General features: G+C 41.4%; 1 protein-coding gene across 2 annotated transcripts; it reads right to left on the bottom strand.

Moving 5' to 3' along the window:
* Positions 1-1,127: 1,127 nt before the first annotated feature.
* On the bottom strand, positions 1,128-23,478 carry bag6l (BCL2 associated athanogene 6, like). 2 transcript variants are annotated; one of them, XM_026155565.1, is made up of 24 exons: positions 22,756-23,468; positions 22,536-22,653; positions 21,873-22,096; positions 21,486-21,530; positions 21,261-21,383; positions 19,976-20,154; positions 16,605-16,734; positions 16,197-16,385; positions 14,708-14,924; positions 14,222-14,284; positions 12,484-12,779; positions 12,191-12,269; positions 11,315-11,613; positions 10,960-11,209; positions 10,710-10,879; positions 10,308-10,361; positions 10,110-10,212; positions 9,645-9,769; positions 9,416-9,550; positions 9,065-9,127; positions 6,898-7,083; positions 3,650-3,757; positions 3,307-3,453; positions 1,128-2,239 (listed from the first exon to the last, which is right to left on the bottom strand). In XM_026155565.1, exons 1-24 carry the CDS (start codon positions 22,834-22,836, stop codon positions 2,141-2,143), a joined length of 3,483 nt encoding a protein of 1,160 aa, XP_026011350.1. In that variant the 5' UTR covers positions 22,837-23,468; the 3' UTR covers positions 1,128-2,140. The 2 variants fall into 2 exon arrangements, with proteins under 2 accessions (XP_026011350.1, XP_026011352.1); XM_026155567.1 differs by lacking the exons at positions 1,128-2,239; positions 3,307-3,453; positions 3,650-3,757 and having other exon boundaries at positions 7,054-7,112; positions 22,756-23,478.
* Positions 23,479-23,717: the final 239 nt, after the last annotated feature.

Here is a 23,717-nt window from a genome sequence, read left to right as displayed (position 1 = left end):
TTTTTATACTATATACGTATGTATTGAAATCTGCTTTTTGGATCATTAATCCAACTAGCTGCCCGTTCAGTTGTGGTAACCGGCTTGTTGGCATATTTGAATGAGTGGCACAACAATCTTAAACAGTTAAGAGAGCTGCCATTTTGGATCAGCACAAGTTTGACTTCGCTATAAATGATTTGTCTACAAAGGTTTTCGGTCATTAACAGTGGATTGTGTCTGCTTGCCTCTATGCAGCAAGTCTAGGAGATGTAGGAATAAAATGATACACATACACACATATACTGTTATTTCACATGTTAGGAATTGGAGCTAGAAAGCAGAAGAGGGAGAAGACCTTGAGCTCACTACAGAGTGAGCATCAGATTTGGGCTTCTTACTGTTAAACAGGATGTTACAACTCAATTAATGGTGAATTAAAAAATTGCAAAAAGGAACTAGAGATGCTGTTACTGGTGGAGCTCAGATTAGCTACACCACCTCCTTTGGTGACCATGCACCTAGTCAGCACTCTGGATGAATGATAATATTAACAGAGGGTGGAAAAATGATCAAGAATCAATGTCTGATTCTAAATTTAACACAATTTCTATTATTGTTTGCCATCTGGATTGTGCTGTGAGTGCCATACTAAGTCCAATTCAGTTGTATTTTTCACAGCTTCAAATCACAACAACAGTAAAGTAATTTTACAAATTAAAATCCTACAATACAGAGAAAACTAAACGATCAGATGACCCCTTTTATGTCTTTAAAACATTCCTACAATTTTAACTAGTTGGTGTGTGTTACTTCATTGATAGACAAAGCTGGGTGCATAGATGGATGCTACGTCCTCTAATGATACTGCCTGGGGGCAGTCTGGAACAATTAACCTCTGTGTGAAGAGGACCTCCCATTTCCATGAACACATTGAGTCTATTAGATAGATATGATTCAAACCACTGCAGCACAGTGCCTCTACAGCATGCTCTAATCGCTGTGATGAAATATTATGGTCAACAGCATCGAACACGACACTCTGGTCTAGCAGGACAAACACAGATGGGTCCACTGTCAGAGACCACAAGCAGAAAGACATTTGAAGCCAATCATCCAGATGGATAAATACTAAAAATTGACAAACACTGATTTAAAAGTGGATTTATGATCATGATGTTATCAAGCAGGTAGTAACAGTTCACAGTTTGACAAAGCTGACAAATATCACCGATGGGGCTGTATCCTGTATTACTCAACAAGAGTCAATTACACGTAATGCTCTAAAATACCCCAAAATTTAAAATGTGCAAGTCTGTGATTCACTGAAATCAATAAGATGTGAAAATAATATAAAGCGGATATCATGGAAACACTAACGACAATCACGACTTTATATGGTAAAGTGCAACTGACAAAGCTCTATGCTACTATGTATTTATAACACAGTACTGCTCAGTATTACAGTGTATCAGGACCGCTGCTGTTTGACAGCAGAGTAGTTTAAGAAGATCATTTTTTAGCATAGATTAGTGCTCACCTATGTTTTTTTCACCATCACTGTTTACTATAACAATAAATACACTTTATCTCATAAAATATTTTTGTCCTTAACAACACTAGAACACTTTTCCTCCTAATATTAAGCACGCTGGCTTATAATTCGGACATTTTTTTACACTGTCAGATTACACGTTCACTCTCATTGTGCATCTGTGTCACAGATTAATGAAACTTTATTCTCTGAACATTCTGACTCTGTTCTTTCCTAGCAGTGACACCACCACTAACTAATATACAGTAATATACTAATAATATCTCAAACTTTGGTATGACTGCCCACTGATTAGAAACTGCATACCATATCCTGACATTAAGCTAGATCCTGTAGATCTGTTTGCTTCTGCACTGATGTCAGGTCCTTCTGTCAGGTCCTTCTCAGAGGTGTTGGAGGTGGGGTGTTTTAGCAAGAGTCTGCAGACTTTCCCATTCTAACCAAACTACAGCGGCGTGCGTCTCCATGACACAGAAGAGAGGAGGAAGTGAAGTCAGCAGCTGTCTTCCTTGCTTATGCCACATTACATGTATCAGGGTCTCACGCTGCAGGGTAGGTTTCATCGCCCCATCCTGCTCCTCTGTGGCACAAGCTGTTTGACTGGCACTAGGAGTCTTCTACAGAGAAAGCTCGATGTGTGTTGGGGAATCTCTGGCCGGTAAAGTCTGGATCGTCTCTCACTCGTTGTGTGATGTCACACTTTACCTGGCAGGAGGATACAGACAGAAACAGCAGCTCGCACACAAACCTAACTCAGAACAGTGAAGTACAAGATCTGTATTCCAGGGCTGCTGGTACTGCCACGGAGTTCGTATCTCTTTTGGAACTTACCCATTTATAAAAAACAATACTGGTAGATAAAGTTGGGTTCTCTCACTCTTTCCTTTGAATGGGGTAATGGACCTCCTCACTCTTCTGAAGGTCATTTACAGAAAACCACTAAAAGTGGGAGCCTGGGTTTTCTGTTTTTTATTTTGATGTTTTTTATTTGGCTGTTAATAAAGCTAAAGCTAATACATCCTGATGATGACGTTGTTTCCTCATACATCTGCCGGTGACAACTTCATTTTTAGAAACTCTCTGAAGACCCTAAATTAAATGCAAAATACTCTCTGAGAAACATTTCTGTTCACTTCACAATAACAACCTACCATCTTTTCAAGCCAAGATCATTTTGTATGGGAATGTCCTTGAAAAGTCAAACTTTGTATGATCTCTTATTGGCGCAACAAACTTCTAAACATTTAGTATCCAGGTTTTCACTACACTAGTTACAGCAAATTATCTTAGTAAAGCCAGTCCAATGAACTGAGATGAGCTTTGGGAGGAGGGCCTGGCCATTTACCCTATTCATTTCCAAACAGTATAGTACAGCCATTCATCTGCACTGTTATTTGGCGTTGATGAAACCGGATCACTCCTGTCCCATGGAAGACCAGCTCTGACAGAATGGAAATCGGCATCACCTCCCTGTTTTAAAAGGTGGCTTAGTGAGATGCTGCTAAACTTGAATGGATTTTGGTGTAGTAAAGGGAGATGTCCCCACCTTTCAAGAGGCTTGGAAACCTTTCTTGAATTGCTGGATGGGACCTTAACCTTTGTTTAATATTTGCTTGTTTGTACAGGGCTTACTTTAGTGTAGTGTATGATACACTGCAAAACAGGATATGTCAACAATCAATACTCAATTTTGGATGAATAACAATAAACAGGAGTAATTAAGTAATCAAGGGATCTCACATCATACTACATCATTTGCAGCAGCTGATTACCTGTTTGGCGTAAGCGTCCTGTATCTCTGGGCTCTCCAGCTCTACCTGCAGGCTGTTTGGGGAAGAGACAGGCAGGACTCCCACAGCACGAGCAGCTCGACTAACTGCGTCCGACAGGGACAGGTGCGGTCCTTCACACTGGCTCGTCTAAGGGTAGAAACACTAACGTCATCCTTCTCTGCCCAACAGCCTTTTTCATTATCAAAAAACCTGCAGTTCTACCTTCATATGCAGGTGAGAGAATGCAGTCTTTTTGTTAGAGCTAAGGCTGACAACAGTGAGGAAGGGATCTGTGACACAATCAGACTTTTCTGTTCAGTGAGTTTGGAACAGCAGTTCTCACCTTCCTTCTCTTAGCAGGCATCCCATGCAGGTACGCATCAGACAGCGGGGGCTGGGCTTTGATCTTCCTCTGGGACAGCATGTCACGTCTGATGATAGGAACCCATTCCTGACCAATGTATTATTGCACAACTGTAAGTGATGGTCACTTTGCTCATGTATGTAGCTAAAAATCTGTGTAAAAGAAAATCACAGATTTGTAGAGGGCTTTGCCCTCCAACAACGTTTCCCTGGATGTCAGAATACACACAACTGCTTATCTACATTTCCTAACAATAACAAGCTGCCACAGATGCCTTCATGAAGACCATGCTGGAGAAAACAAATGCTAAGGCAAATAAATTCTGTAACTATGGTGACTGTCACTCATTTTTTAAACAGAGTGGTTTCATTAAAATAAATTAGCTTACCATCCATGTTTAAACTTCAGGGGACTGAGAATGGATCGCTTTTTCCTGCTCTGATTCTTACTATTAGACAAAGCTTCAGTGCAACGTACAATAGAGAATAGTTCAGGATATTAAACATTAAACAGCACTGGCATTACTGGCAGCTGCCCAACTACACAAGATACCCAGAAAATAAGGTTTTGGGGGGGGGGGGGGGGGGGGGTGGTGTTAATCTGTGGGCTACTCAGAGACAATAGTCATGAGCCTTTCAAAGAAGTCCAGAGAAGGGGACCACAATTTATAAAATTTCTTTTTTTTTTATCCACAAACTGTCTACTTTTTTCTAAATCCATACAGGACATTATATCTTTTACCAACTGCCGCGCGAGGGGGGAGAAGATTCTTTCTATTTGTTCTGGGCCGCACCAAAAACAGCACAGAGCGGATCTAGTTTAATTTGATGCCGCAGGACTTCACACATAGTTTGGAAAACAGAGTTCCAGTGAAGGACAGGACCAGTACACATGAAGTAATGCACCAGGAGCACCCCTACACCTTCTACAGGTCAATATACCAACTTAGCCCTGGACCAGTGTGTGCTTATTGTGCACTTGGCCAAGGACAGAATCCCACAGTTTATGTGTGATATGAAAGTTAAGATTTGTTCCATTTAGATTGGATAGCAGCTACTGAAGAACATTGAACATTTGAAATTCAATTTTACAGAACTGATATTGCGCTCCTAGAGGCTGGTTTGACCATTAAAGAATTGTCTACAGGACTGTCTGGAGGTTTTGGGAGAATTGTGCTGTCATAGTGTCAGACCTGTAAAAACTGAGCAGTGGCAATGCCAAAGCAAATGACAAGCAAATTGTCCATTTACATATAAGTTTGCAAAAGAGTTTAGACCAGGGGTCGGCAACCTTTCTGATGACGAGTGCCATCTAAAATTTCCTCAGAGGTCAGTGTGCCATATTAGCAATAAATTGAATAACGCTCTATATGAACAGTTACACACTATATAGAGCCACTTTATAGGATTATATTTGTTCGTAGATGTTGGCAGCTGTCAGCGAATAGTTTTCAGCTATTTTGAAACAAAAAAAGACTTTTTATCCATAACAGCAAATGAACTGAACAACAGAAAATACAAATGCTATTTATGGTCTCCTCACAACAATGATAAGAAAAATAAACTGGGCCAATATGGCATGTTTGTTAATACAGAGTCACACATGTTAATGTGATCTCTGGTCTCCCACTCAGAGACACAGGTCTCCGAGTGTCCAGCATTCAGACGGCTACCTGAGGACACTCATGCGAGAGAAAATCTGCTCACACAGATATGTAGAGCCAAATACTGTCAATAAGGCCTCTGCAATGTTCTGAAGACAGTTAACCTTGTCAGGTAGTGACGTCCAGCAGGTGAAAATGCAGCTCCATGAACACGCACAGCTGTGGATTCCAGCTTTTGGATTCCAGTTCGTAGTTCTGCAAACTTTGACCCCCACAGACTCGAGCTTTTCATTTCAATCAGCTGCATTTCGATGTTGCATTAACTGGCATTAACTCAGCCATTTAATGTGAGACAAATGCAGCTGCTCATTAAAGCTTCTGGTTTGATCAGAAAAGAAAACATTGGTCCAAACACCTGAAAGTCCCGAGAACGCACTGTGTCTTGAGTCTACGGATGTATCCGAGTATTTCCGCGGTGCTGATGCTGCGCTGAGCGGACGGATCCTGAAGCTTTTGAAGTGTCGGAATGTGAAAATTTCAACATTGCTTGGAAAAAAAAAACGCCAGCTAGCAGCGTCCCTCTGACCGGGAGGTAAAGTGATTTTTAGCAAATTGCAAGTTGAATCTGGTAGTTGGGGTTGTTAGCTAAGATACCGTCATTAAGAAGAGGCACAACTAATGTGTCTATGCGAGCTGATCTGCGATGTGCACCGCTGGCCCAGCCATTTATTTTTTTATGCACCTTCTCAAATTAATTCACTGTGTGTCGTGCCCAGGGCTGGACTGGGACAAAAAAAACAGCCCAGGCATTTTGACTAGAGACCGGCCCCCCAGGTATTAAAGCCATAAAGCCTTTGAATGAAAACAAACACAGAGGTGTCAAGGTGATGTACACTGTCTTAGATTAGATTGGATTAAATGAAATTTTATTAATCCCTCGGGTGGGTTCCTCTGGGAAATTCGGTAAATAAATACATTTAAAAAACTTGTTGGTATATTTATGATTTCTATACATTTTACATCAGAAAAAAACTGGTTGTAAGATTCAGATAATTATTTATTTTAAAAACTAGAAATTTTAAATGAGAATAAGAAAGTACGTCTTTGTGCCCCCTCTCCCTGTTAATGCCCTACCTGCCCCCTGGCAACACTTTGCTAGACCCACCCCTGCACTGTTACCAGCTGTCAGCTACATAGAAAAGGATCCTGGTGTTATTTGCCAAGATGGTAGTGTCGCCAAGACAGCATACACCTGATATTTGCAGCCCAATAGTAGTATTGGAAATCAGGAAGTGCTAAGCCTCCCACCAGCCTGCGTCTTTGAAGAAGAGCTTTCCTCAATTCTGAATGTTTACCATTCGAAATGAATGAAGTGATTAAGGAATCCAGAGATGTAAAAAAGGATTTGGGAATCATGATGGGAAGGCATTGAAATACATATAGAAATTTTGGAATAGCATCATCTTTACAGAGTTAATCCTGCCCATTAAGGACAAAGATAAGTCTTATAAGTCTTATTAGATAAGACTGTGGTCCCATTTCTGAGGTTTGTTAATGACCTGTGCAGGAATAGCATAAGCATAAACTGTAAGAAAACAAAAACAGAACAAAACCTCATCCTTACAGGTGGAACAGCTGCTGCCCATGGCTCCATTTCAGGAGCCACTTCGTCGTGTCCTGCTCGGGGCCCAGAGGAGCACTGAGATGAACCATCCACAGATAAACCAGGTGCAGGTGCTTCTCCCTCTCCAGTGGAAACCATGGCCTCCTCTGCTGTAGTGGCTGCAGCTGGAGACGAACTGTCCTCCATCTGACCGAGAGGTGAAGTGAGCACTAGGACTGCAACGATTCGTCGACATAATCGATGACGTCAACTACAAAAATGTGTGAACGCGGAATTTTATTTTCGACGCGTCATATACTGATACCTCGTAAATGTGATTTGGTAACTGCAATACACTCCAGGAAGCTATGGGGCAGTATCGCCTATATCGTCTGCCAAGACTGTGCTCAATACTAACGAAGAAGAACTCAGCGCGAACGGCAACATGGAAACTGAGATTTGAAAGCATTAACGAGAAAACAAACAAAGTTAAGTGCAGACTGTGGACAGCTTCCATCCACGACAGCACTACTGCAGCGCATGAGCATTGAAAACGCGGCACCCTGGAGCTGTGACGTCGACTCTGTTTAGAAAGTTCAGTTAGTGCATCGCGCTGACACCGTGTTTAAGTTCATGTTTGCACTGTTTCTGTGAGCTTACCTGTGGGAAACTTCTTAGGATGACGCTTGCTAGGCAAACACCATTTCAGTTTTGTTAGCTAATGAGTGAAAATGCCAATCAAAAAGGAGTAGCTACACGGTCTCCTGTTTTTTGATTATGATTAGTAACAGTCTTTGCCCATGAAAACTCAGGTGTATGGATGAGTTTGTCCTGTTAAGAGGCTCATGCACCTCTGAATGGCTGAAGACAGACAGAAAGCATCTTTAGCGAGGTTACCAGCAGCTGGGAACATCATCTCAAAGATGAGCGCAAGGCTCACTCCAGAGCACGTCCCACTGCAATCATCTGTAAATGTTGGAAACTTGTTATTCTGGACTGAAAAAAAAGGAATATTTTTGACTTCATTTGAAGCTTTATTTGAACTTGTGGACAGAAGCCATTTTAGTTTCGTTTGCACATCATGTTTTTGTTTACATACTACTCTCCCTTTATTTTGTATCACTTATATTTAATTCATTTTTTTTTTTTTATATTTTTTAATTTGGTTTTTATTCTGATGGTCCTGCTGAGTAATGTTAAAAATACATTTGATTATTTTCACATTCACATGTTTCCAGGGTCATTATTATAATTTGTTGCGTGACGAGACAACAGGGTGATATTCACAGGTGAGCAGACTTGAGCAGGTGAGGTATTGAAGCCTAGAATAGGAGGTTTGCCCACAGGAAGCAGCAATAAGAGTTACTGAGTTAAATGCTGACTAATTGGCTAATCGAATAAAAATTGGCAGATTAGTCGACCACCAAAATAATCTGTAGTTGCAGCCGTAGTGAGCACATGAGCCTTTCATGTGGACCATTGGACTGAAGTACATTTGTAAGATAAAAACTGCACTGCATATGGCTAGAGTGCCTAGCCCCAACAGAGAGAAAGCATAACGGCTGATTTAAACACTAATAAAAAATATTATACTAATTCAGATTAAAATACAAGATCATTTTTCAGTTACTTATACAGACTCTAATTTTGACAGTTTCACAAGTACAAAATGTCACGTACTCCACCTGAATCTTTGTTATATTTTATGACTGAACTCATATAATGTCCAGCTAACTGAAATAAAAAGAAGTGTGCCCATCTTGGTGTAGTGGAAGTAATGGCAATTTGACAGTAATGGGAACCCTTTCATTTTCTGTCATTTTTATTACAGAAAAAAACATCTAAAATTATAAATAGGGTGATATTCTACATTTCTATTCTTGTCATGTGCAAAGTCAAACCAAGCCTAAAACTAATGAGCAGTTTGTGTATCAGAGCCTGATTTTTTCTTTCTACTGTCATTAGTTGCTGCTGTTACAGTTACACCATCTTTAGAATGCAAATCAATAACCATACGGTTATCTTAGAGACCTACATCCTCAGGAGAAAGAGATGGGCTTACAGGCTGATGGGTACATACTGACTGAAGTCAGAACGTGCTGAAAGAGCAAGATACATCAAACGGATCCACTAAGAAGCAGTCAGACTCGCTGAAGTTAGAAAAGAACAAAAATAAGTAAAAACTCACCTCCACACTTGCACGCTCTGATGGCTGCTCCACCTCAGTCTCCGTCCTCTGGTTCAACTCCTCCTGAAATAACATTTCAGGAAATGTAACTAAATCTGACTCTAATGACTCAAATGACAGATTTGAACGTAGTTAAGTCTGCTGTTGGAACAGGGTCGTATTGTAGACACAGTCAAATTGGAATACATTCAAATTTATGTTTGATCATGACCCTTACTTTTTCAGCTATGTTGGGACCTGACTGTGTCTGTATTACTTGCGTTGGCAAAACATATCTACATAGATAATGTGGTTTTAGTAGCAGCCTGATTAGGGACAAAAAATCTGTTCTACACTGTTTCTGTTAATTACCTGTAAATGGATAACGTAGTGTTGGATTTGGTCCTCAGTAACTGGGTTATGCTCCAGAATGATGTGCAGCCTCATAGACATCATGTTGGTCAGCCAGTTGACCAGACTGGGATTGACGTCTGCAGACATCCTCCTCTGCACAAAGACAGAAATACACAGTAATAGGCAGCTGCCAATCTGTGCCATCAGCAAAGCACATGATGATGCGTTACTGAAGATGTATACAAACAATGTGTTGGTTGATAACAGCAGTCAGAGATCTGTGTTCTCCTCCCAGGCAATACAGGTTTAGAGCCAGACACTCAAACAGGCTGTGAGTACACAGCAACAGCAGGCGGGGACCAAACATGTGATCTGCGATGTGAAAAAAACAAAAAACCCAAATATAAAACCATCAGTGCAGGATTCTGGCTACACAAAATACTAAGATAAGAAAATACTGTCGTGAACCGATGCCCCTCTTTGGAGGTGATATATTTGAGCAACTAGATCAAACATCAAAGGTTGAAATAAAACTGAAGTTATTCCATAATCCACAACAAATTGACCCCCAGCTTTAAGCCATTAACACACTCAATGCCACATATAGCATGCCTGAAAAGGGTTTTAGCTCAAACCTTCCATGTTCCATGTAAGCAGTTCTTAATGCCCTCTTTTCCCAACCGTTTCCTTCTTGCAATCAAAGTGAACTTACCGTGGCAGCGAAGGATATGTGTGGCCATTTGCGTGAACTGCTGTCTGAAGAAAGACAGGTTGGTCTGAATTATGTCCACTCCCTCGCGCACTGTCACTGTGGCCTAGATGCAATACACAGCGCTCACTTATGTGCACATGTCACAGGAAATTAAGAGTCCATGTTACTATGTTTGTGTGTGAAAGACATTGTCCTTACAAAGCTCTCAGCTATGTAATCCTCAAGTCCATTGATGAGGTCCTCAGCTGCTGCCTGGAGGGAGAATAATGTTACATTTTTCCATTCGATTTTAATTTTATGGTATTACCTTTGTTAATGTGGAATTTGTATTAAAACATTTTGAAAACTACTTTCTTGCTTATTACTAGCCACTGCTATTTTTTATAATATATTTTACATAGATTGAGCACAGTGGATCTTTCATGAGTGATAATTAGGGTTGCAACTAAAGATTCTTTCAGTTACACTGATTAAAATACAAGCTGTGTGAAATGCACATGAGATCATGATTTAAGTTTTCCCTGTATAGGAGAGGAACAGCAGCACTGTCCCAATAAGGACGGCACTGATGCCATTACATTAACTCTACATAGTACTCACAGCTATGTTGGCATCACTGGGTTCTTGCTCCTGGAGATAGTGTTCAGTGAAGAAGTCTGTGAGCTGAGGCCGGATGCGTCTCAGAGGCTGGGCGTTCCCATGAAGCAACAGCACCATATCCACCATAGAGAAACTCTGACACACCAGGGAGAGCAGGTCCCCAAAGAACCCTACCATGAGATAACAACCATGGTGATTAGTGTGAACTGCAAGAACTTGTTAGGCACAATATCTTCATTCAAGGACTCACCCACGGCATCCCCAGAGCCAGGAGCAAACAGGTTATTGGTCTGGGACAGCCTCTGGATGAACTGGGCAATGCTTTCTCCATTGCCCTGCTGTGCCCCAAAAGAGCTCATCATGGTGGACAGCACTCCCTGCATAATGCCAGAGAATAAATCTGGGCTCAGAGAGTCTCCGGCTGGGCTGCTGCCGGTCTGAGAGGGAGCAGGACCAATGGACTGATGAAGAAGTGAGGCCCTGGGGCCAGGGGCAGGTGGCTGTGCGGAAACAACACCTGTTGCTCATTGACTGGTACAAACAGTCTTTATATTAAGGTTCAGAAATGTTTAATTCAGGTTTTCTGTCATTTTATCTGAACTCACTGGTGCCAAGTCTGACATGCTCTGGAAGAAGCCAGGAACCCCTGGTAATGTCACAGTGATGGATGGAGCCAATCCAGAGGCAGGACCACCCAACCCTGCTGCTCCCAGTAGAGATCCCAAGAGCTGAGCCATGTTTCCCTCTGGGCTGGTCTCTGCTGGCTGACCGACTGAGGTAGTACTTGTGGTGCGGGTGGATGTCTGTCCAGATGTATTAGCTGAGGGAAAGGGGGGAGAAGCAGTGCTGGAAACAAACATGGAAGAGGCAGACAGGGAGGACTGAGAGTTCGCTGAAGGATCACCTAGAGAGTTAAAAAAACATGAAAAAAGAATATTACATTTTTGAGGCCAATACTGATAAAAGTCAATATTAATATTATGTTTATTGCTCTCCTAACTAGTCTTCATACCATTTGTTGTAGAGACACCGTTTATATGCCCTTTATATGTCCTCCTACTTTTTTTTTTTACTGGTTTTTCCAAGGGTGTGAAGCCAGGTCTCCGATTCAGTTATTCTGGCCTCCAGAGGTGTAAACAGGCTACATTTATTACAAGTATTGTTTTTAATAAAGGATGCTCAGGATTAATAAACCATCTGACAAAGTGCAGGAAGGACAGCTGAAGACGCCATGCTGCTAGTCAGTCAGCTATACGCTAAGGTAACCTAGTGAATCTCTAAAGTCACAGTGAATGAATACTGTGGAAATAACTAGCAGGTGAATTGAGTAAGACTGTGCTTTGGATAAAGCATGTGATGATTACACTTTTAATATAAGACATTATCCATAAGCTTTTAATTTAACTGGCTACACAGATGAGCTACACAAAAACACCACTCTGCATTGTAACAGGAACAGGAAGTGACATAATGACACTGACCTGGCTGCTCCAGCATCAGAAGCTGTCCAACCAGACCACTGATCATCTGGGTGAGAGAGGAGGGACCCAGTGCCGTGCCCTGTTTACAAAAAGGCGAAGTGTGCAGAGCCATACCAGTGAATATACGTTTACTGCACAACAGTTATTCTACATAATTCAGTGCGTTGTAAGATGTATCGGAAGGTTGTAAAATTAGCTGACAGTCGATAATCAAATCATTTGTGTGTCACTTTTTAAGTAGATTATGTTTGTGATGTTCAACCTGTATCTCCTCACACTCTGTGGTGGGTTACCTGTCCTGGCTGCTGGCCACCTGTAGCCCTCAGGTTGATGGTATTTCCCACAGGCTGGGTGATGTGGGTGGACAAGGATGGCCTGGTGATGACTACCCTACCCTGTACAGGGGTGTTGGGGAGCAGCGGTGAAGCAGCTGTCTGTGCACTGGGTGTTGAGTCAGAGCCAGAAATCATGTGCACTGGGTGGGCTGCTGAGGGTGCAGCAGCCATGGCAGTGGGTTGGTGAGAAAACTGGTGCACAATTGCCTGCATGAACTCAGGAGGTAATTCTGTGAAGTGGGCAGGTGTTGTGCCTGAGAACAGGGAGAGGACTAAACTTAATTGAGTGAGTGCACTTGAAGTCCACATGGCCCAAGGTGTTAAAAGGGGGGGGGGGGGCATCTATACTAGAGATGGCACGATACCACTTTTTTATGTCCGATACCGATATCATAAATTTGGATATCTGCCGATACCGATATGAATCCGATATAGTGTGTGTTTTAATCAATAAAAGTGTTTTTTAATACCTTGCTGCTTTTTGTATAAGTTCATACTCAAGTTACAAAAAACCCCACTAAAGCTATTCTGTTATACCTGTATGCAAAACATACACTGCACCCAAAATATTTCATAGTTCAGCGAAACTGATCAATCTAACAAACTTAAACCTGCTCCATCCTCCTTATTCTGGTATTTTAAAGAGTAAGCAGCCTAACTAATAGGGCTCTAAAACTCCCAGCAAAAAAAAAAAAAAAAATAGGGAACCACCCCTCACGCTCCACCTCATGATGCTTAATCGACATAATCAACTTTAATTTGATGCAGTGTGAAAAAAAATGCACAGAAATAAATTATTTTTCAAGAAATATTAAATAGATTCAACATCTTTCTTCAACAGAACTGCAGACTGCACAGATGGAAGAAGTACTATAGCTTACTAGGGTATATTAGACTTAACAGTTACTATATACAGTAATGGACTTCTATACATTTTACATCATATTAAAACTTTGGGTGTAAGAGTCAGATAATTATTTATTAAAAGCTCGACATTTTAACTGAGAATAAGAAAGAAAAGTATGTCTTTGTGCCCCTTTTCACTGTTCATGCCCTATCGGCCCCCCTGGCTAAACTTTGCTAGATGCGCCCCTGCACAGTTACCAGCCGTTCTGGCGCGAAGTGGGCCAAAAACAAACAAGAGAGACTCGCGACAGAAAAGCCGATCAGCTGATCATTGATCAGTTTCACGATTGAAGTAGCAGCAAGAGAGGGAGGGAGCGAGAAGAGGCAGTCGCTCCATATATGGTTGTTAAGCTTAACGCAGGAATGCTTCACAAACATTCAGAGATGAACTGACACACTTGCTTTACTTCTCTCTTGGATAACTTTGTCGGAGATGAAATGCCGGTTTGGTAGCGAGGCTCCAAATACTCAACCAGACCGCCAACAGGTCTCGCACGCCACAGCCGCTCTATGACGTGATGCATACTGCTCCGACGTGCTACGGTTATGAGCCGAGTTACGCCATGTCGCAAGTTTTGTGAGGTGCTGTTTTGATATTTAATGGATCGGATTAAATTTTTTTATTTCTCTCCGATATCTGATCCAGTCATTTAGGTCAGTATCGGAGCGATACCGATACGTAATATCGGATCGGTCCATCTCTAATCTATACTGCACTGTTTAAGCAACAACTCACTCAATGAAATCAACATTCATTTGCCAAGAAAATAATTGTTGATGTTTCACTCACCAGGTTGTTGAGAAGCTGCGGCATTTGGTTGTCCTGGTATCTGAGACCCTGCAGCCGATTCACCTATTCAACAACATCACAACTCTTTCAGCTTCACAGCAGGGGAACTGATACACTCATCAAAAATAACCACAGAGTACGCAGTAGCTGTTTCAAATGTAATGTGCACACACTCATTTCAGCTAATGAAAGCAGCCATTAGAAGATCAATAGATCAACCCTGTAGTGAGACATGACAGATTTCTAAATGATCCACAATAATAAAATTGTGACCCATCTGAAAATAACGTTTGCAGATTACTGTAATTGTTTGATTTAATTAGATAAGACCTATTTATCCAAATAAACAAATGAATACAGTAAACAACCACAGAAAGAGTTCAACCTCTGTTTTAGAGCAGTGTCGTGTATAAAATACTGGCATCAGACGAGTCGCAGAACTTCATGTGTACAGTCAGTTCTATGAAGGAACTGGAGCACACGTACCATCAATGTTCATCTGCATCATGACTACAGGCTCCATCGTCTGATGTGTGATCCGGATCACCCTAGGTCCTCCTCGATTGGTCCCATTTGCCTGAAGAGGCAGAGTCTGGCCTGTAGCCTGCTGATCTGATTGGTCAGTGCCCTGAAAGGTTTGTTGCTGTCCATCAGTTGCTTGTCTACCATTAGACGTCATGGTTACTGTTGTCCCTAAATGCATCTGGAGGGAAAATTTATTTCATGGTCTGTGACAAAGGTAGGGTAAGAATTTACAAGTGACACTGCCTGAGGCCCTCTGATATATTCCTTCTCCTTCGTAAACAAATGTTGACATTTGCATTTTCAGGTCCAAACACTGCTTAATCGCGCAAATCTGCACACTATTAGTTTACATTGCAATAATCTAATGCATTAAAGTTACTAATCAATCAATGATTTTGTTGCTTCCTGTGCTGTGCAAGTAATAGGTAATTTTTTATGAGTAATGAAACCAACCACTGAGAGGTACCAGATAACACAGCGCTGACACTAAGGAAATATAAGCAAAGTTGCACCTCCCTCATATTATCCTGAAAAATAATGTAACACTTTCATTATATCATGTCCAAATATTATGTCTACCCTTTAGGTTTAAAAAGGAGTCCCTAGTATTAACACGTAGACGTTACTTAAAATCTATTTTTTAAGGACACTATTTCACTGTTTCTACACTTTATATAAGAACTCAACCTCAAAAATCAGACAGTGCATGGTGACAGTAACCCTCATTCTAAAGTTCTGGATATTATTATATAATAATATATATACACATACATTTCTTGTAGTTGCTCACCAGGATTGCACAAATCTCAGGAGGGGTTTTAGCCCACTCATCTATACAGGAGCTCTCTAAATTGTTTATATTTCTATAGGACGGAGGTCTGGAGACTGGACAGGCACTCCATGATCTTAATATATAACTTTTGTGTTTTTTCTGGATTGGTTGATATTTATACTTACAATGAAACTGCCATAATAATATTTGTATATAATTTTGTAAAGGTCTTTAAAGAACTAAAAATAATAGACCTTTAAACATTAATGCCTGCTTTTTCTTGTGTATGCAGGGATGTGGGGTGAATGTGCCTGAGACTATGTTACACATTTTATTTTGGTTTCTGTAACGTTTTGCTTTTTAAGCTGCCGAGGGACTGCATATGCAAATTAGCTCTAAGCAAACTCTTATAAAATGCTTATATTGTACATGGTCCCTTTTCAATCCTAATCAATTAAATTAAATTAAATGTGCCTTAATTGTATGCACCTACTGAAAATCTAATTCCACTGTACACCTTTACAATGGCAGATAAAGATATTATACTCGGTACAATTCAAACACCATCCATTGCTTGCATGTTATAATTGTTCCACTTGTAAAGTTACGGTTATTACACTATATCCTAACACAATAGTTCTTCACAGTAGCCAAAATATCAGTGTGGTGTGAACCTACTGGCAGACTAGCCTGAAGCAGAACTGGGTGGTTGTAGTGAGCCAAGGGGCCAACCGCATACAGGTGACGTGGAGGAGAGGTTCCCAGGTTACAGCGTAGGTCACCAAGGACAACCAGTGTGATCCCTAAGAGACGAAGAGCATCTCCAACCAGGTTAAGAATGCGCTGATCTTCCTCTCTTTCCCGGGTCTGTGAAAAGAGTTATAAAATTATGATTAATGCTTAAACTAAAAAGCACTGACATGACAGTATCTACTTATCTGCAGAGAAACTCTTGGTTTCCCTTATTGAAGTCACTTCCATCAGTGCATTTCTTAGCAAGAGCTCCTGTCACAAAGTTTTGAGATGTATTCTTCCTAAGTACACTAGAGTGAATATTTTGCTATGGCCACTACACGTTCATCTTACATTGTTGTTGTAGTCTGCTGAGGTGGCAGCTCCGAGGATTGAGTGGGTTCTCTCTATGAAGGGACGTAATCGCTCCTCCACCCTCCTGACCTCAGAGAGAACCTCCACAAACTCAGCGGGACTAGGGTGGCTGAGGACAAACAATGGGAAAGAAGAGTCAGCACTACAATAAACACTGGCATTTTTGACATGTGTTATAGGTCAGTTTGGATCCATTGAAATCTGTTGTGCTTTTAGAAAGTGATTTGGGGGAAAAACAACATTTGCACAGCATAAAGAAGCTAGAACATACAAAATGATATATAACATGATGATCTTTGAGAGTCTGCACTAAGGCGCACCGGATTATAAGGCGAAACAAAACAGTCAGATAAGTCAAACTTTACTCAACTCATTCTTCTTCCTTCCTCCACTTCCGTACCATCGATTCATTAATGTTGAATTCTCTCGTAGATGCTCTATGTATGTTGTTACAGTATATTAATGACTAACCTCAGTTGTTCTCCTGACTGAAGTTTGGTCCGTTTACAGTAGGGGTGCAACGATATTCGTATCGATATTGAACCGTTCGATACAGTGCTTTCGGTTCGGTACGCATATGTATCGAACAATACAACATTTGTAATTTATTTTATCAATTTTCCTTCTGACGATGCTGTCTGTGTGGAGCGCTCAGTGAATCTGTGTTCGACTACTCCGCCTAGGCTGCACTGTCGAGCACAGATCCACTGAGCGCTCAACACAGACAGCATAGTCAGAAGGAAGAGCGCAGGGCACCTCCCCCACCCTCATTCAGATCTGGCGTTTGGAATTATTTTGGTTTTCATGTGACGTATGACCCTGAAGGTAAGCGAGTCATGGACTAAAGTAAAACAGTATGTTGGATGTGCCATGCAATGCTCAATTACATGGGTGTGAACTAGTGTGCTAGCACAGTTAGCTCGTTAACGTGTTGGCCGTCTAGCCCCATGCACAGAGCGATCGGCGGTAGCTCGTTAACGGAGATTTGCCGTGTTGTGGCGTTAAGGTCATTTCAACGAGATTAACCTGAAAGCACTAGCGGGAACACAACGAATATGACTGCACATTTACGCCGACATCATCCTAGTGCAAAGACAAAAACAACAAGCATGCTACTAACTTTAGCCGAGTCATTTAGACAGCTGTTAGCACATGATTCTCCTTATGGGGACCTGATATGTTTAATATGCTGCTGAGAATATAGCCCAGAAGAAGCGGATAGTATAGCTTTTATTTTGGAAAGAGCCATTTCTCTGTAATAAACTCTCTTTTCCAAAGATGAGTGATTCCTCAATCAGATACAGGGCTTGCAATATCGCTAGCCCGACGTCCCGGAGCTAGCGATTTTTTCAGTCGGGCTACCAAAATCTATCTCTGCCCTGCCCGTCGGGCTATTGTAGGAAAAATATATGTCAATGTTTTTGCATTCTTTCGGAAATGTAGCTGGGTAATTATGTCATTGGCATCTGTGAGCCACTGTCAATATGTGACATATTGAAGTCGCGTTTGAATTTGCGCTCGTTTTTTTGCTTTCACTTTGCAATCGTGCGAACTGTGTATAGAGAGCGACAGCACTGATCTGTGAGTGATGATAATTTGCACACCAATTCCTCTGACATCGTCTTATCAATCGTTAGCTTACTATGCAAACATGACAAGTGAAATCTCCCGCAGCAAGCTTAAACATGTGAGAGGTTGATTGCGCAGAGAATCGCTGAGCTTATGTGAGTGCCTGTGTAAAAGCAGCAGGATATATATTTTAGTTCTGCTGAGCCAAATAAGACAGGTCAGGGTGAAGAAGTGACAGCCAAAGAAAAGCTTACCACAAAACGGAAAAGTTATGGCAAATCAGACTATAAGGCAAAAAGAAAGTGCAGCTTTATGGTTTCATGGACAAAAGAATTTCTGTGGCTGCAATATGACGAGCTAAATAACCAGGGCTGCACATAAGTGGTCCGCAGGTGCGCATTCGCTGTCAAAATAAAAAACACGCACAAGGGTTAGGGTTAAATTTAAAAACTGTACTTTTGAGTTAAAATATATATTTATAATTTTAATAAATGACAAATTAAAAATGCATGAACATTTTTTTGTATCGAAAAAATATCGAACCGTGACACCCAAGTATCGAACCAAACCGAACCGTGAATTTTGTGTATCGTTGCACCCCTAGTTTACAGCATCCTGCCATGCAATTGCATTTGTCTCTAACCATCAGGAACGCTCACGTTAACTTTTATAAGTGGAAAAGTGTTAGTGTTCGTCCTCCAGCTTCACTGTTTATGTTATGCTAACATTGCTGTGTCGCTAGCAATCACGTAGCACATCATTATATACCAGCTAGCCCAACTTCAGTAACCCTACAAACGTCACTGCTGTTTAGTTTCCTGTCTTCATTTATGTTGGAAGTGATAGCAGAGCTGTACGTTTGAATTTTCTCAGAAATCTCTCAGTCAAACATGCTATATCATGCTTAGGTAACTAGCGAAACTAGCGAGCTAACTTCCTGCTAACTTCTAACTCTGTTAAATCTAATAAATTCTGTTTTCATGGATGCCTGGATGTTAAACATCATAGTTACACCTGGTAAAGCAGCAACGCTGATCATTTTATTAAAGATGAAAGAATTTAGACCGTTTTTAACTCTCAGTGATGCTGCAGTGTTCGTTTGAGTTTAGGACCCAGATTACTCCGCGACGCTCCTGACTACGACAGCCGTAAAGCTCCAACAATCCATCGAGCGGTGCGGCTTCGTAGCTCACCAAAGTCGTACTAAAACATTTTTTGACAGATTTTTGAGCGCTGTGTACCACATAAACTCAGTTAGAGGTCAGTAACCACAGCCACTGTCGATTTTTGAGAAGATTAAAGGATTTTTAGTGTGCCTTATAGTGCGGAAAATACGATAATTTTATGTCACTACTTGGTATATTCAGGATTGACGGTGGCTTGAATGACTGCCTTGGAGTTGACCTCCAGCGTTGAGGTCCTGCCCACTGAGTTCTCAATGAAGAATATTTATGTCTGGCGTATCAATGAGCAGCTGGTGCTTTAGCCCTTCTAATGCCTTTTAGAGATGTGCTCACGTACTGACTTATGCGCCTACTCAGCTGATGATGATGCCTGTGGAGAGCCAGGTAACTAGTTGCTAATTTGAGACTGTTGTATGGCTGTGATAAAGTCCTTATAGTAGTGATCACAGAGGATGAACGATTCTGTGAGAAAACACTGGAGTACTCAATCTGTCTAGGAAGTTACAAGTAGCAGCAGTAGCTAGAAACTGTTTAGCACATGACACAGCAAACTGTATAAACCGTATGATCAGATACCAGTTATTCATTTTGACTCACTTGGGCCCAGTGATAGCTGGTCTCTCAGTTTGGGTTGAAGCTGATGCTGCTGGGGGTGAGCTGGTAAGCACTACTTGTGGTGCTTCAGGCCTTCTTAGAGATGAGGACAATGGTGTTGGGGACAAAGAAGACGGAAGCATCCCTGCTTCTGAATGGGCGCTGGTGGCACTGGGCACTCCCTACAACACAAAACATGTCACTGTTCCCACAAGCATTTCAGTAGTTTTTTGTTTAAAGATGTATTCAGGCAATCCTACGAAAACTTTCAGCATCTAAATTTGCATATTGTCTACTCAACAGAACAAGTTAGTGAAAAGTGACTGCACGCACATCCTGGTACTGAACCTGGGCTATTACTATAGTACTGTCGCTGAAGAGAGAAGTTGTAGTATTTTTGATTCAAAAGAATCCTTGGAGAGTACGGCCAAGTCAATGCCATATTTTGTCAGCTTTCTTTTGTCCATATACAATCTGCCCACTGAATTTCATTAAGTTTATTCTTTGTTTAATCTCGTTTACAGACACAGTTGCCTCATCTCTCAGTTTACAGGTCGACAGGTTTTGAAACATGTTCTGAAGAGTGAAGCCAATGAAGGGCCTTAAACCTGCATTCTATTCAATGGCCAGCAGGGTCCAACTTGTCTGCAAAAAGACTTCCAGTTGTATATGAGTGCATAGGAACAAAACACTGGCTCCCTTGTTTTGTCACCTCAGTAAACACATTAATGATGACTTCATATTTTCAGTCACTAGCTTCAGGACAGACAGAATTAAACTTAAAGTTAATTTTGTTACTCTCAGTTTATATTCGATTCAGAAAAGAACTTAAACGGGTTGCTTATTGGCTAATGATTTGTCAGAGGTCAAATACAGTGTTCAGTCATCAGGTCTGGTTTCATACCAGCAAGATAGTGATGGCTGCAATCCTTAAATCAGTGAGTAATAGGTGCTTACTAACATGCTTGGTAAGACCTATGATTACTTTAGTACTGAAAAGTTTTTCCTTCCTCATTTTTGTATTATATTATCCATTTTCAGACTAGAAATAAAAAAAGAACTCTAAACAGAAGCCATAACACACAATTGATTCTCTGACTCCTCTGATAACAGTGTTACAGTATACTTCCTGTTTGCATCACCCAAAGTATGCTGAGAGCTGTTGTGGCAAAAATCTATTCATAAAAAACAAAGGGACAGAACAGTACCAAAACTAATTTATGACACTAAGAAATACTGTGAGAGTGCAAATAAAAACCCACAGTACATATGAAAACAGTCCATGTACCTCCAAACTGTGGATTAGAGAGTGAGCGTCTCTAAGCAGGTTCTCAGCGAGCTGCAGCCTCACCCTGGGTTCACTCTCAACTGACCGGTCCAAGTTGATTTGCACATCCATTGAGCCATTGCTCTAAAGATGCACAAACATATATTAGATTTACAGGACGAGTGAGATAGAAGGGGTTTCCAAAAAAAAGAATAAAGAAATGATTGGTGAATAATGACACTTTACCCCCGAACCAGTGCTGACCCTGGCTTCACCATCTCCAGTCAGCATCTGCAAAACAAAACAAAAAACCACAAAAAGCTCCTTACATGGATTTATACCTTTTTGTTAAATTTAGGCCGTAGGTACATCATAACCGCAAATCCCTCTGAAACCCTGCAATGTAACCTGTGTCGTAATCTGAAGTGTATTTCTTTAGAAATGTAACTGTACACAATAGTACACGTATTAAAGTATTTAACACATAATGCACCATGCACAAGCACGAATACTGGCAACAGCACCTTGGTAGGGTCTACACATATTTACCACAAGAGTGTAAGTAAGCCTTTACCGTTCCCCTCAGAAGAAAATGAACAGGGTTCTTTGTCTGCACGCAGGCCTTGACCCCACCTGTATCTGCTGTGAGTCCATCATGTTGACAGGTAGGTTGAAGCTCCCCAGCATCACATAGCTGTTGCCATTGCGGTCATGTGGGGCACCCTGGGAGGAGGCATGGCTGCTGCTACTGCTTCCACCCTCTGCCCCATCAGTAGAAACACCTGCACCCCCAAAGGACAATACAGTGGCCTGAGGCGGGGCACGCTCCACCAGATGGATGACCTTACCATCTACATCTAAAGGAAAACAAAGCGATGGACATCATTAGATGCTCCAAAATATTTATGGGTTACTGTTTGGCAATTTTTGTTGAAAAAGATAATAAGTGTATGAGTGGGGGAAAAACAAACAAACAAACAAACAAAAACCCACACAAATCAGACAACAGTAGCCAAAAAATTTAAATAAGGATTTACTTTTAGATTGAGTGCTTGAGCAAATGCAAAAACTGAGTGAGAGGGGCTGTTATTGTGTGTGTATATGGATCATATCAAACACTGAAATACATTTCTTGCAAGCAGCAGTGAATTTTGTTCGCTCAAAATGCAACACTTGTACTTGCATTGTGCGCTCAGAATAATGGCACAAAAATAACGCCATAATCAGACACGTGTTCAAAGATCATCCTAACTGTGCATGTTTGGATACACAGGTCACATGGTGTCATTTGCTCACTGTATTTAGTCAGCGTTCTGTCATCCTGTAGCACTCTGCCCTGGTAGATAAGTCTCTGCTTGACAACCGGGATCTCCACCGAGGACGCTATGTGCTCCTTGAACTGCTTCACTGTCAACTGGAGAAAATACAAACACACAAGATATAAGCACCCACCAATCAGTTACCAGTAAGGGTGAGGATGTCTAACTAGATCAGCATTTTAAACAGAGACTATTACCTCGCCTCTGACTTTGTAAATCCTGCTCTGTGAGTCCAGAGTCTTCACTGTGACTTCAATCATTCCGCTGGACTCAGTCATACTTAATGTTCTAAATAGAGCGTTGGCCAGTTTATGTGCTCTTCTGTATTTGTAATTCTCGCGACTGTGGGGAATGGAGGACGACTCAAGCTTGAGGAAACACGCTGCATCTACGGCATGAGATTAGTCAAAATAACAGATATGGTGAAAGCAACTTGCAACAGACAACCCATTCCCTGTTGTTGTTAATTTAGTTAGCTAGCTAACGTTAAGTAACCCCTATTACCGAGAAGGTAACAGTGCTAACTAGCTTTTCCCCTGGAAGCGACGTTGCACGAGTTCGGTTGAAAAACGTCAGTCAGCTAATCGACACAAAAACGTGGGGCTTGGCTTTGGTTTGTTTTTGGAATGGCTGTCTACAATATTAGCCAATGCAGGCTGAGCCGTTAGCTAAATAAACCCCCAAACGTCGTAATGGAAGCATGGTCACATGACCTCGATGACGTAAGATGTTGACGCGACTGCGTCTGAGCGCTTTTACAGGCAGAGGTACAATATAAACATACTGACTGAGAAGTGGCCGGTGTTCCAGCTTAAGTGGTTAGCTTCGTTTATGATTCCACCCTCCGTATTATATGTGTTGCATCCGCAGATTTGCCATTTTCATGGTCGTCTCTGTCTGTGAGGAGTGCGGTCTGACGAGATAAAGACCTCGGCAAAAAGGTCTCTATCTCCAGCTCGTGAAAGTGCAGACATGTGTCAATGTTATGTTCGGACAACAATGAAATTATTTTAATAAAATCAAATCAAAAAGCTTTGTTTTTTTAAACACTCGGTTTCACTGTCATAACTTCACTGCAGCCTGACAGCCCGACAAACGCACAGACCGGTTGTACCACATACTTCATCTTGCGATAGACCGCTATTGGTAGACTGTCGGG

This window comes from Astatotilapia calliptera, chromosome 22, assembly GCF_900246225.1.
Source record: "Astatotilapia calliptera chromosome 22, fAstCal1.2, whole genome shotgun sequence".
Lineage (NCBI taxonomy): Eukaryota > Metazoa > Chordata > Actinopteri > Cichliformes > Cichlidae > Astatotilapia > Astatotilapia calliptera.
The sequence above is the reverse complement of the archived record's forward strand: the minus strand, read 5'-3'. Positions and strand labels throughout refer to the sequence as shown.

What these genes read in the sequence shown, in the direction of transcription:
- bag6l (XM_026155565.1), bottom strand. Translation starts at nt 22,836, where the DNA reads ATGACTGAGTCCAGCGGAATGATTGAAGTCACAGTGAAGACTCTGGAC. An exon ending in CTGTTATCAACCAACACATT is followed by an intron (nt 9,551 to 9,644) that starts GTTTGTATACAT and finishes GTCTTTGTGCAG; the next exon opens with AGGAGGATGTCTGCAGACGT. An exon ending in ACTACGTTATCCATTTACAG is followed by an intron (nt 9,128 to 9,415) that starts GTAATTAACAGA and finishes ATGTTATTTCAG; the next exon opens with GAGGAGTTGAACCAGAGGAC.